This window comes from Salvelinus sp. IW2-2015, unplaced genomic scaffold (genome assembly GCF_002910315.2).
Source record: "Salvelinus sp. IW2-2015 unplaced genomic scaffold, ASM291031v2 Un_scaffold2323, whole genome shotgun sequence".
Classification (NCBI taxonomy): domain Eukaryota; kingdom Metazoa; phylum Chordata; class Actinopteri; order Salmoniformes; family Salmonidae; genus Salvelinus; species Salvelinus sp. IW2-2015.
In genome coordinates this window covers 17,197-31,533 of record NW_019943648.1, presented here as the reverse complement: position 1 = coordinate 31,533, position 14,337 = coordinate 17,197, and the positions used below count along the sequence as shown (strand labels likewise).

At 41.3% G+C, this 14,337-nt stretch overlaps 3 protein-coding genes across 5 annotated transcripts in view; 1 reads left to right on the top strand and 2 right to left on the bottom strand.

The window, feature by feature from the left end:
- The first annotated feature begins 1,236 nt into the window (after positions 1–1,236).
- Positions 1,237–4,334, top strand: LOC112073626 (nacht, lrr and pyd domains-containing protein 1b-like). Its single transcript, XM_024140885.2, has 7 exons — positions 1,237–1,312; positions 1,699–1,757; positions 1,878–2,092; positions 2,649–2,902; positions 3,133–3,267; positions 3,389–3,536; positions 4,068–4,334. The coding sequence occupies exons 1-7, from the start codon at positions 1,310–1,312 to the stop codon at positions 4,277–4,279; spliced, it is 1,026 nt and encodes a 341-aa protein (XP_023996653.2). The 5' UTR covers positions 1,237–1,309; the 3' UTR covers positions 4,280–4,334.
- Positions 4,335–5,279: 945 nt separating this feature from the next.
- Positions 5,280–10,045, bottom strand: LOC112073623 (caspase recruitment domain-containing protein 8). 2 transcript variants are annotated; one of them, XM_024140883.2, is made up of 8 exons: positions 9,789–10,045; positions 9,613–9,704; positions 8,299–8,342; positions 7,753–7,961; positions 7,372–7,628; positions 7,110–7,238; positions 6,439–6,631; positions 5,282–6,166 (listed from the first exon to the last, which is right to left on the bottom strand). In XM_024140883.2, the coding sequence occupies exons 1-8, from the start codon at positions 9,892–9,894 to the stop codon at positions 5,856–5,858; spliced, it is 1,341 nt and encodes a 446-aa protein (XP_023996651.1). In that variant the 5' UTR covers positions 9,895–10,045; the 3' UTR covers positions 5,282–5,855. The 2 variants fall into 2 exon arrangements, with proteins under 2 accessions (XP_070296326.1, XP_023996651.1); XM_070440225.1 differs by lacking the exon at positions 8,299–8,342 and having other exon boundaries at positions 5,280–6,166; positions 9,789–9,880.
- Positions 10,046–12,186: 2,141 nt separating this feature from the next.
- The window catches only part of LOC112073624 (uncharacterized), a 12,624-nt gene continuing 10,473 nt past the window's right edge, over positions 12,187–14,337 (bottom strand). The window contains exons 5-6 of one of the 2 annotated variants that reach the window (XM_070440227.1): positions 12,990–13,244; positions 12,187–12,587 (exon numbers count right to left, since the gene is read on the bottom strand). In XM_070440227.1, the coding sequence (XP_070296328.1) occupies positions 12,382–12,587; positions 12,990–13,244 (461 nt within the window). In that variant the 3' untranslated portion in view covers positions 12,187–12,381. Of the gene's footprint in view, positions 12,588–12,989; positions 13,270–14,337 lie in introns of both variants that reach the window. The other variant, XM_070440226.1, reaches the window with a different exon arrangement.

Genomic DNA, 14,337 nt, shown 5'->3' with positions numbered 1-14,337 from the left:
AGAATGTAGAGTGTGGACCAGAGCCTGTGTACTACTGACCCTCCCATGGTAAGACCTTCACTGATAAGACAGCCAGAATGTAGAGTAGTGACCAGAGCCTGTGTACTACTGATCCTCCCATGGTAAGACCCTCACTGATAAGACAGACAGAATGTAGAGTAGTGGACCAGAGCCTGTGTACTACTGATCCTCCCATGGTAAGAACTTCACTGATAAGACAGACAGAATGTGGAGAGTAGTGGACCAGAGCCTGTGTACTACTGATCCTCCATGGTAAGACCTTCACTGATAAGACAGACAGAATGTAGAGTAGTGGACCAAGCCTGTGTACTACTGATCCTCCATGGTAAAGACCCTCACTGATAAGACAGACAGAATGTAGAGTAGTGGACCAGAGCCTGTGTACTACTGATCCTCCCATGGTAAGACCCTCACTGATAAGACAGACAGAATGTAGAGTATGGACCAGACCTGTGTACTACTGATCCTCCCATGGTAAGACCTTCACTGATAAGACAGACAGAATGTAGAGTAGTGGACCAGAGCCTGTGTACTACTGATCCTCCCATGGTAAGACCCTCACTGATAAGACAGACAGAATGTAGAGTAGTGGACCAGAGCCTGTGTACTACTGATCCTCCCATGGTAACCTCACTGATAAGACAGACAAATGTAGAGTGTGGACCAGAGCCTGTGTACTACTGATCCTCCATGGTAAGACCTCACTGATAAGACAGACAGAATGTAGAGTAGTGGACCAGAGCCTGTGTACTACTGATCCTCCCATGGTAAGACCTTCACTGATAAGACAGACAGAATGTAGAGTAGTGGACCAGAGCCTGTGTACTACTGATCCTCCCATGGTAAGACCCTCACTGATAAGACAGACAGAATGTAGAGTAGTGACAGAGCCTGTGTACTACTGATCCTCCCATGGTAAGACCCTCACTGATAAGACAGACAGATGTAGAGTAGTGGACCAGAGCCTGTGTACTACTGATCCTCCCATGGTAAGACCTTCACTGATAAGACAGACAGAATGTAGAGTAGTGGACCAGAGCCTGTGTACTACTGATCCTTCCATGGTAAGACCTTCACTGATAAGACAGACAGAATGTAGAGAGTAGTGGACCAGAGCCTGTGTACTACTGATCCTCCCATGGTAAAGACCCTCACTGATAAGACAGACAGAATGTAAGATAGTGGACCAGAGCCTGTGTACTACTGATCCTCCCATGGTAAGACCCTCACTGAAAGACAGACAGAATGTAGAGTAGTGGACCAGAGCCTGTGTACTACTGATCCTCCCATGGTAAGACATTCACTGATAAGACAGACAGAATGTAGAGTAGTGGACCAGAGCCTGTGTACTACTGATCCCCATGGTAAGACATTCACTGATAAGACAGACAGAATGTTAGAGTAGTGGACCAAGCCTGTGTACTACTGATCTCCCATGGTAAGACATTCACTGATAAGACAGACAGAATGTAGAGAGTGACCAGACCTGTGTACTACTGATCCTCCCATGGTAAGACCTTCACTGATAAGACAGACAGAATGTAGAGTATGGGACCAGAGCCGGTGTACTACTGATCCTCCCCTGGTAAGACTTCACTGAAAGAAATACAAGTTGAATATGTTTTCTATTACATTTCTCTTCATAATCTTTTTCAATCTATTGTTTTTCAATTTTAGAGGTCTCTTGAAAACTTTGAACCAGAAATCTACGATCACGAGGGCAAGGGAGCATACAGGTAACTCAGTATTATTTTACTTGTTTTCTCATGAATAGTTTGTAAGGACAGTACCTCATTTTTCAAATCATATTCAGGGAATGTAATTAAATTGTAATTCTTCACCATTGTTTCCTCTAGGTTCCAGTGCCCCAGTGCAGGTCTGTTCCAGTGCAGTATACCAGGCCTGGTGTTTAGGATGGAGGGAGAGGGAGAGGTGCTCTATAGGACAGTCCACTGGGACATGAGGCTTCTATCCCAGAGAGGCAAGAGACCTGCAGGACCCCTGTTCAACATCGACTGCCCTCAGAAGTCGGTCTGTCAACTACACCTCCCACACTGTCAGATTCATTCTGGTGAGTATTTTCATGAATGAAAGATGTTCAACTGCCCTGAACAAGATTGTAAATGAATTTGTTCATTGCCTCATTTGTCATTGCTATTGTAGTATATCAGAGAAAGCTCAATGTTCTCTTTTGGGCGATTCTCAATTGGACCAAAGTCTGCCTAAAAAGAATAGTAATAATTACTAATGATGATGATAATAATAGAATGCTGATTGCCTCCTGCAGAAGAGGATGCTCAGGTCTATCCTCCCGCGGAAGAGTTACGAAATCAGCCCTTTGAAACAGCTGTTTTCTCATAAGAGAAAAAAATGCATACCTTTAAAAACAATATGTTACTTCTCCATTCATCTATGAAACATCTAGCACAACTAACTACATGTAATTTGGGATTCCACCCCTGTAAATGTCATTTGCCTGATGACTCGCTAGTGGAGAAGGAGTCTCATTACATACAAGCACATTTGTTTACACATTCCTTCTTCAATTACCTTTGACCTTTTTCAAAAGGAGGTGAGAGTATGAGAGAAATTGAGGAAATCCAATTGAGTTTCTGTTTCTTTCCTAGATGGTGGATGTGACTTCCTGTCTGTTGCCCATGTGACTGATGACAACGTGGAGTTTCTCCCTCCCCATGAGACAACAGACACACATGTCATAATAAACATCACTGGATCCTCTGCTTATGGTGATGTCACGGATGATGATGCTCCCATCTCCCCTATCCAGGGGCTTGTGTTGTTATTCTACCAACCGTTTCTCTCTGAACAGAGGTCCATCCTGAATGTGTTGTTGCTTCCCAGAAATGTTGTGATCAGAGAGGTAAGCGTAACTAAGATTTCAAATCCCACTTCTGTCTGTCTGGAATTCCATCAGGCTGGCAGTGTCACACAACATAGAAAAATAACATTCTCTCTGTGCCACAATAATGCATGTTCATATACTTGTTGACACCAAACCAGAAACAAATAATAATAKTTCTGACAAAGGGCTTGAGTTTGCACAACGTGTGTATTTGATTGAAGCATTTCTGTCCATTGTTGATTCTCAAGGTGCAAGAGGAGAGGAAGAGAAGGAATGGAGACAAAGAAACCTTCGTTGAAACAAATCCTCACTGCAATCTAACCCCGAAGAGAGCATACATCCTCTCCACAGATATTACAGATGGATATAAGATCACCCCAACAGTAATTACTATCTAGACGTCATAAAGAGATTACAACTTTAGATATTTCTTTAACTCTGACTTCCGTATCTTCACACTTCATGTAAGATCGTAGATACTGACTCTGGCTTTTTGTGTTCCAGACAGCAGAATTTATGGATTTCCAGGCCTATGAAAACTACTTCCCCACATTTCAGTTGTTCTTGCTGACTGTTGTTAAAGAATTGGATCTTTTTCTGAAAGAAAATGGCAGCACTGAACATGAATGGGAGAGACGTGTCTGGCTTCCAGGTAACAGACATTTAGAGCTGAACTCAGATGAACTCTGACATGTGGTGTAGGTGGAAGTAGCATTAGGAATAGAAGTACAACTACAGGTGCTGCTGTTATTGAATGATGATGAAATGTTCTCATCAGGTCTTCTATGATTATGATGATATGTTCTCATCAGGTCTTCTATGATGATGATGATGATATGTTCTCATCAGGTCTTCTATGATTATGATGATGATATGTTCTCATCAGGTCTTCTATGATTATGATGATGATATGTTCTCATCAGGTCTTCTATGATGATGATATGTTCTCATCAGGTCTTCTATGATTATGATGATGATATGTTCTCATCAGGTCTTCTATGATMATGATGATGATATGTTCTCATCAAGTCTTCTATGATGATGATATGTTCTCTTCTAGTTCTATTAGTCTCATCCCTGATGGCCACCTCATCACAAACAATGATAATAAGAGGAAATCCCATTTGAATAAAACAAAATGTATTCTAATGGTTCTGTGTTGTAAAATGTATTACACCTGCAGCTCCTGTCCTSGTCCAACCCCACGGYCCTGTGGCACCAGTACCAGCAGCTTCTGTCCAGGCCCAGGCTCATGGCCCTGCAGTTCCTATCCAGCTTCAGGCAGTTCCAGCTCCGCATCAGCCTGCACCTCAGCCAGCAGGCCCCGCCCAGGTCCAGCCTCATGGGCCTGCAGCTCCTACTGCTGTTGTCCATCCATCTGTCCGTGAAGATTAACTAGACTTGAGATAATCAAATCAGTGGCTTCCAAATAAACATTTAATGAAAAGTATCTTAAAGGAGCAATCTGTGATTTAGTAGAGCTGGGAATTTCCATGGACCTCACAATACAATACTTAGGTGCCGATACGATATGTATTGCGACAAAAATATAAATGCAACATGGAAAGTGTTGGTAACATGTTTCATGAGCTGAAACAAAAGAACCCCACACAACATAGAAGCTTATTTCTCAAATTTTGTGAACAAATTTGTTTACGTCCCTGTTAGTGAGCATTTCTTGTTTGACAAGATAATCCATCCATGTGACAGGTGTGGCTTATCAAGAAGCTGATTAAACAGCACGCTCATTACACAGGTGCACCTTGTGCTGGGGACAAAATGCTACTCTAAAATGTGCAGTTTTGACACACATTACAGATGTCAAGTTTTGTGGGTGCGTGCAATTGGCCTGCTGACCGCAGGAATGTCCACCAGAGCTGTTGCCAGAGAATTTTATGATTGTTTCTCGACCATAAGCGAACTCCTACGTCGTTTTAGAGAATTTGGCAGTACATCCAACCGGCCTCACAATCGCTGACGAAGTGTAACCACGCCAGCCCAGGGCCTCCACATCCGGTTTTATCGTCTATGACCAGCCACCTGGACAGCTGAGGAAACGGATGAGCATTTTTGTCTGTAATCAAGCCTTTTTGTGGGGAAAAACTCATTCTGATTGGCTGGGCATGGCTCCCCAGTGTGTGGGCCTTGCTCCCAAGTGGGTAGGCCTATGCCCACCCATGGCTGCGCCCCTGCCCAATAGTGAAATCCATAAATTAGAGCCTAAATAATTCATATCAATTGACTGATTTCCTAATATGATATCAGATATTTTATACACCAGGTTTGTGCTCAAAGAATTTGGGAATTGACTCCCATTCAACTCATAAGATTAAATTTCAATTGGCTACACCACAGGATGTAGAAWCTGAATGAGTGACAGGAAGTATAATTTTTTTGTAATTTTATTTATTCAATATTTGAAACATACAATATACTTGCAGTAAAGCCCTGCAATAACTACAGTCCAACAGAATCCCATTCAGAGCCACACACAGAAGCATCCAGGGTCAATGCCCTGCTCAAGGGCATGTTGACCGATCTACCACCAGGCCAAAAAAATGTGGAAGTATAATTTAATTCAGTGCAATTCAAAGACATTTCACTCAGTCACAGAACATGAGAGTTTAATTGAATCTTACAGGTCACACTTCCAGATACCAAAGAAAATATAACTTTTCTCTGGAAACAATGTTCATATACTCTATTAACCTTTGTGCTTAGAATATACCATTATATTTCCTCCAACCATTTCATTTGTTTGTGCATTAAACTAATGCATTGTGGGAAATGTAGTATTTTCCCCATATTGAACATTTAAGTGATTAATGAAATATAATAGCTACAGGTTTTGTTTTCCTTGTTTTCATTCATTTTAAGAGTTTGTCCTGAAAATCAATTGTTTCATCAATATTTTATATGCATGTACTGTGGGGAGAACAAGTATTTGATACACTGCCGATTTTGCAGGTTTTCAGGATTTCTTCTTCTCCAGGTCTCTGACCAGGAAGCGGTCTGCTTCTCTCAGGACTTGGTAGAACACTTCCTGGGCTTCATCCCCTTTCCTTACCACCATGTCCAGCAGGGCTTGGTTCTGTAGGGTCTTGGTGGATTTACTGACCACCTCCTCCCTCTCCTCAGCATTCAGAACCTTGTGATCCTCCAGATGCAAGAGAATGGGCTGCAAGAGTCCCAGGCGAGTTTCTAGAGCAATCCTGTGTTTTGTAATGAAGTCTCGTCCTGGGAAAGTAGGGGGTTTGGCAGGAGTGGCTGCAGGGAGAGGGGCTGGGACAGAGAGGAGAAAAAGGGTCTATAACCTCGAGTGTATATATTACGAACGTTAAAAGTATGATCAATTTATATCAGAAAAATATATATATCAGAAAAATAGTATCATTCAGTTGTATTGCTCGTACAATATACACATGGTTAATAATCTCAGTCATTAATTATGCTACTCTTCCCAGCGGTAGGCCTATCTCTCCTTTGGAGTTAGGAGTTTACATTACACTGATTAGTGCTTTACAAAACGTGGAGTGTTTTATGTGAACTGTTACCTTGATATCTGTAGAAACCCTTCCATGGATATTCACAACTCACAAATAGACTGGACAGTAGGTCTAATGTGGACCAGGCTATATTCTTCTTCTTCTTCAATGTCAGTTCAGCTTTTTTAACTTTGGCAGGTAAGAATACCGCAAATGTTGTGGTGTAGTTTTCGTAGTCTTTATCATTATCAAACTTTTTGGTCTGGATCAAAAAATGGACAAACAAGACAGTGTCAGTTTATGGAATTATACAACATTTGGCGTTGAACAACATTAACTTCCTCCTGAAGTGTTTGGTTCAATCAGTTCCAGCACTGACCCAAGCTCACCGACACCTGCAGATCATTGGTTTTATTTAGGTGATACGTCGGAGGTGGAACTGCATTGGAGTTCAAATCACTGAGCGGCTGCTCTTGTCATTGTCACAAAACCACACCTGCATCAGCCTGATCAAGGTGTAGATTACAACACGTTCCACTGTTCCAATTTATAACAAGGCTGCATGTGATTACTACTAATGTCACTCAGTGCATCTAATGGTTTTACACCTCTGACATCGCCTAAATAAAAACAATGAAGCTGCAATGCAGTWGTCGGTTATCAGGTGTTAATGCAGATCTGATTGAATCAAGTCCTTTTTCCTGTTATTCAGTGGATGTTAAACTATTAACCATCACTACCTCAGGTATCACCTTATGATACCCATCAGTGGAGAGGCTGTAAATCTGATCAGGGGTCAGTTCACAGTCAGAGGTTGTTTCAATGAAGGTTTCTCTCATGCCGTTCCTCCTCGCCCTCTCCTCTTMCACCTAGAGTAGAGTAGTAGATTATCTTGTTGAGAGAAAAATATCTTCACAATAACAATAACTAGGATTCAGAATTKATTTCAAATCACCGATAGGACAATAAGTAAAATGTCTGTTATGGCATTACAGTTGTCACCTTCATTAGGACAACGTTCCGAGGCAGCAACAACACATGCAGTACAGACTCCAGGTCAGGGTCATCTGATGGTTGGTAGAACAACAACACCTGGGCTTTGATAGGGAAGACAGGAGCATCCTTATTCTTGGTGAGGCCATAAGCACAGAATCCACTGATGTTTATTATGACATGTGTGTCTGTTGTCTCATGAGGAGGGATAAACTCAATGTTGTCATCAGTCACATGAGCTACAGACAGGAAGTCACATCCACCACCTGGGAAAGAAAAAGAAAACAGCATTGTTGGTTAGAAAGTAACAATAAGAAACACATACAATCACATGTTCTTATATAACTGTAGTTACCAGGGCAGATCTCACAGTGTGGGAAGTGTAGTTACCAGGGCAGATCTCACAGTGGGGGAGGTGTAGTTGACTGACAGACCCCTTAAGGCATGTAAACTTGAACAGGGGTCCTGCAGGTCTCTTGCCATTCTGGGCTAGAAGCCTCATGTCCCAGTGGACTGTCCTATAGAGCACCTCTCCCTCCATCCTAAACACCAGGCCTGTTATACTGCACTGGAACAGACCTGCCCTGGGGCACTCTAACCTGTAGTGTATGACAAATGTATGACATAAATTGCATTTCAAATAGGAAAAGCACTCGCACATCTGAGTTTGCTTGTTGTAGGTGTGTGGGAATAATTCAATGATATCTTAAAAGCAAAATAAATACCTGCCAGTTTCACGTTGTTTAATTAGATCTTAAATAAGGGATTCTGGCAAGAGCAGTGTGTGGGTTCTTCTTTTATAATGACAAATGGCATGAACTGTTCTATATGACTTCAAATTCTTAAAGTGAAATAAGTTACATTTAAATGTATCTATTATCCTTTCATAAAATGAAAACTATAACTGTAAAAACAAGTAAGAGAAGACCAAGTTACCGGTATGTTCCATTGTCCTCCTGATCATTGTTCTCTGGAAACCACTAAAATGTAAAAACAATATACACTGAACAAATATCTGTTATTATAAACTGGGTGGTTTGAGCCCTGAATGCTGATTGGCTGACAGCCGTGGTATGACAACACATTTATGTTTACTGTTCTAATTACATTGGTAACCAGTTTATAATAGCAACAAGGCACCTCTGATGTCTGTGGTATATGGCCAATATACCACGGCTAAGGGCTGTATGCAGGCTGTTTACTCCGCATTGCATCGTGTCTAAGAACAGCCCTTAGCCATGGTATATTGGCCATATACCACACCCCTTCGGGCCTTATTCATTAAATATTCAACTGGTCGGTCGGTGTCGATCTGTCTGTCTGTCTTTACAGCGAAGGTCTTACCAGAGGAGGGTCAGTAGTACACTATAATAGTACACTATTCTACATTCTGTGATGTTTAACTTCTCCATGGCATTAGGTCAGCCTTATAAACTCTGTGATGTTTAACTTCTACATGGCATTAGGTAAACCTTATAAACTCTGTGATGTTTAACTTCTACATGGCATTAGGTAAACCTTATAAACTCTGATGTTTAACTTCTACATGGCATTAGGTAAAACTTATAAACTCTGTGATGTTAACTTCTACATGCATTAGGTACCTTATAAACTCTCTGATGTTTAACTTCTACATGCATTAGGTAAACCTTATAAACTCTGATGTTAACTTCTACATGGCATTAGGTAAACCTTATAAACTCTGTATGTTTAACTCTACATGCATTAGGTCACTTATAAACTCTCTGATGTAACTTCTACATGGCATTAGGTAAACCTTATAAACTCTGTGTTTAACTTCTACATGCATTAGGTAAACCTTATAAACTCTGATGTTTAACTTCTCATGGCATTAGGTCAGCCTTATAAACTCTGTGATGTTTAACTTCTACATGGCATTAGGTAAACCTTATAAACTCTGATGTTTAACTTCTACATGGCATTAGGTAAGCCTTATAAACTCTGATGTTTAACTTCTACATGCATTAGGTCAGCCTTATAAACTCTGATGTTTTAACTTCTACATCATTAGGTAAACTTATAAACTCTGATGTTTAACTTTCTCCATGGCATTAAGCCTGTCAGTACTCTGACTTGTTCCTCACTCCAATTGAACCCTTGCTAGATGAAAGCCAACTAGAAGAGGATTTCATTTGGTGACTCTCTTTCTGTTGGTCAATGTTCGTCAGCCTGTCTCCAGTCTTTTAGCAGTATTGTTGTTGTGACCCAAACATCCCCTCTCCTCCTCACCTCTCTCTTTTTCTTCTCTGACAGATCATCCCAGTTCATCTTCTTCAGGATCTCCGGTGTGATCTCCACAGCTTCCTCAGGGCCGGCGGTTTCTCATTGTGTGAAGGAAAGATGCCTCACCAATGTACTATAAACAACTAATTGAACTTTTAAAGAACAGATTCATGTTGTTTTACCTGTGTGATCACTCTGTAACTTCTCAGTGAGATCATGCTCATTCATCCACCTCAGGATCCTCAGTGTGATCTTCACAGCTCTCTCAGGGCCGTAACTCTTCATCATCAGATCCACTGTGACCTGTCTGTCAGTGTTCCTCAGCTGGCTCTTTGGGATGGGAGGAAAGCCAGCAGCTTGCACTAGTCAGGTAGTTTTGAAATGTCTTCAGCTCGTTTATGTTCCGTCCTCCAGAGAGTTCAGCAGCAAGCTGGAACAGAGAGAGAGAGATGTTCTACATGTCAGATATATTAATGCATTGTTTAGCCTCGCCTCCAGGCTTCTTTTTCTCATAACAGTATTGTATGTACTGTCAATAAGTTTGTCCCCTACAAACGTTACTGTTACTAACGGACTCTTCTGTTGATTGGTTTGAATATAGGCAGCTCAAGAAGAGTGTACAGCCATGATTTGTAAGAACCAACGCTGGAGAAGAGACAGGTACGGGGAGTTGAACATTTAATAAGGAACAGACATCAAACAGGACAGAGACACCCTCAGAACCCGGTATGCAACGACAAAAAAAACATTATTCCTGAAGCGGGGAACAGATCTTGGGAACAGACAGATATAGGGGAGGAAATGGCACGTGATTGAGTCCAGGTGAGCCAATAATCGCTGATGCGCGTGATGGGGGGAGGCAGTGTGCGTAATTATGGTGGCAGGAGTGCGTAATGCTGGGGAGCCTGGTGCCTTCGAGGGCCAGAGAGGGGGAGCCGGAGCAGGCGTGACATGATTAGACAGTGCAATCTGTTTTTATCTTGTAATATCTTACCTAGTCTACTTAGCCATTGTACTGTTGATTTTATATATTATATGTAATGAATGATTGCTTCTGTTTAATCTCAATGAGATCACCTGGATACAATCAATAAATAAAAGAGGGTCTGCTGAATGTTATTATGAAGTCAGTTGAATGTTCTTTAGTTAGACCTACACTGAACTGTGATGGTGATGTATAGATTGATGTACATTTGGTATGTTACCTCATTGTGATCTCTCTCTAACTTCTCTGCTAGGTCTACTCGATTCATCAACTCAGATCATTAGTGTGTTCCTCACAGCTCCCTCATGTTCGTATCTCTTCACCATCTGATCCACTGTGTCCTGTCTGTCAGGTTCTCCAGCTGACTCTCTGGGATGGAGGAAAGCCTAACATCACCACTAGTCAGGTGAGACTGAAATGTCTTCAGCTGTTCTTCAGTGAGCTCCTCCAGAGTGGTCAGTAGCAGAACATCCAACATGGAGTCTCTAAAATAACAAAGATATGATGTAAGAGAATAGAAATACTGATTTAAAGAAATGAACATAGCCACATACACAACGGGACAGGATATATTCACAGCTTTTTTGGTGTGTTGCAGCCTGACCCCCCACTCAGTGTACATGAGAGATTCATAATTATCTAGGCTGTAGTGTGTACTGTATCATTTCATACTGTAGAACTGACTATTACAGTGAGTACAGGTGATGTAACATATGGAGAGAAGAGAACTGACTATAACAGTGATACAGGTGTTTAACATATGAGGTAGAACTGACTATGACAGTGAGTACAGGTGATGTAACATATGAGAGGTAGAACTGTGAACACTATGACAGTGAGTACAGTGATGTAACATATGAGGTAGAACTGTAGAACTGACTATACAGTGAGTACAGGTGTTTAACATATGAGGGTAGACTGTAAACTGACTATACAGTGAGTACAGGTGATGTAACATATGAGGGTTAGAACTGACTATAACAGTGAGTACAGGTGTTTTAACATATGAGGGTAGAACTGTAGAACTGACTATGACAGTGAGTACAGGTGTTTAACATATGAGGGTAGAACTGACTATGACAGTGAGTACAGGTGATGTAACATATGAGGGACTGTAGAACTGACTATAACAGTGAGTACAGGTGTTTAACATATGAGGGTAGAACTGTAGAACTGACTAACAGTGAGTACAGGTGTTTAACATATGAGGGTAAGAACTGACTATAACAGTGAGTACAGTGTGATGTAACATATGAGGGTAGAACTGTAGAACTGACTATGACAGTGAGACAGGTGTTTTAACATATGAGGGTAGAACTGACTATGACTGAGTACAGGTATTAACATATGAGGGTAGAACTGTAGAACTGACTATGACAGTGAGTACAAGTGTTTTAACATATGAGGATAGAACTGACTAATGACAGTGAGTACAGGTGATGAACATATGAGGTAGAACTGTAGAACTGACTATGACAGTGAGTACAGGTGTTTTAACATATGAGGTAGAACTGACTATGACAGTGAGTACAGGTTGATGTAACATATGAGGGTAGAACTGTAGAACTGACTATGACAGTGAGTACAGGTGATGTAACATATGAGGTGAACTGTAGAACTGACTATGACAGTGAGTACAGGTGTTTAAACATATGAGGGTAGAACTGACTATGACAGTGAGTACAGGTGATGTAACATTTGAGGGTAGAACTGTAGAACTGACTATGACAGTGAGTACAGGTGTTTTAACATATGAGGGTAGAACTGACTATAACAGTGAGTACAGGTGTTTAACATATGAGGGTAGAAGTGATCCTACACTTCTCTAACCTTCCTCTTACCTGTGAGCTGAGCTGTCCTGAGCTACCAGATATTGATGACAACAACTGCTTAGACGAACCAGAGGGAAGGAAGGAAGAGAATCTGGAGAGAAAGGGTTGTATTGAGCCGTAGGACCTGGGTGGGGGAAAGCACTGGAATGAGGCAGTGGGAATACCTGAGAAAGTGGGGAAATAGAGGAGAAGACAGGAGGGGGGACAGAGAGTCAGTTAGGGTTCTTGTTTACAATCCTACTTCTCTGATCTCTAACTTCTCTGCCAGATTATTCTGGTTCATCTTCCAGATTAGGAAGCTCAGGAAGAGATATACAGTCATGATTAGAAAGTCTCATCTGTTTGTGAAATCTTCACTACTGTATTGGTGACTGTATGTATGGAATGTAATGAATGTTGGATTGTTGTTTAATCATAATGGGGTCACCTGGATACATCATGAATAAACATTATAAAAGAGGAGCTGCTGAATGTTATTATGAAGTCAGTTGAATGTTCTTTCTGGTTAGACCTACACTGAACTGTGATGGTGATGTATAGAATGATGTACATTGTTGTTATATTACCTCTAGTGTGATCTCTCTCTAACTTCACTGCTAGGTCTACTCGATTCATCAACCTCAGGATCATTAGTGTGTTCCTCACAGCTCTCTCAGGGCCATATCTCTTCACCATCTGATCCACTGTCTCCTGTCTGTCAGTGTTCTCCAGCTGACTCTCTGGGATGGGAGGAAAGCCAGGCAGCTGGTCACTAGTCAGGTGAGACTGAAATGTCTTCAGCTGTTCTTCAGTGAGCTCCTCCAGACTGGTCAGCAGCAGAGCTGGAACATCCAACATGAAGGGTCTCTAAAATAACAAAGATGATAAGATATAAGAGAATAGAAATACTGACTACTGATATAAAGAACATAGCCACACACACAACGTGGTACAGGAATATATTCACAGCTTTTTTGGTGTGTGTTGCAGCCTGACCCCCACCACTCAGTGTACATGAGAGATTCATTAATTATATAGGCTGTATGTACTGTATCATTTCATACTGTAGAACTGACTATGACAGTGAGTACAGGTGATGTAACATATGAGAGTAGAACTGACTATGACAGTGAGTACAGGTGATGTAACATATGAGGGTAGAACTGACTATGACAGTGAGTATAGGTGATGTAACATATGAGGGTAGAACTGTAGAACTGACTATGACAGTGAGTATAGGTGATGTAACATATGAGGGTAGAACTGTAGAACTGACTATGACAGTGAGTACAGGTGTGAGTAACAGTAATGAGGGTAGAACTGTAGAACTGACTATGACAGTGAGTACAGGTATGTAACATATGAGGGTAGAACTGTAGAACTGACTATACAATGAGTAAGTGATGTAACATATGAGGGTAGAACTGTAGAACTGACTATGAACAGTGAGTACAGGTGATGTAAACATATGAGGGTAGAACTGTAGAACTGACTATGACAGTGAGTACAGGTGATGTAACATATGAGGGTAGAACTGTAGAACTGACTATGACAGTGAGTACAGGTGTTAACATATGAGGGTAGAACTGTAGAACTGATGACAGTGAGTACAGGTGTTTTAACATATGAGGTAGAACTGTAGAACTGACTATGACAGTGAGTACAGTGTTTTTAACATATGAGGGTAAGAACTGACTATACAGTGAGTACAGGTGTTTAACATATGAGGGTAGAACTGTAGAACTGACTATAACAGTGAGTACAGGTGTTTTAACATATGAGGTAGAACTGTAGAACTGACTATAACAGTGAGTACGGTGTTTAACATATGAGGGTAGAAGTGTCCTACACTTCTCTAACCGTCCTCTTACCTGTGAGCTGAGCTGTCCTGAGCTACCAGCTGAAGTAATGACAACTTCTGAGACAAAGACCAAA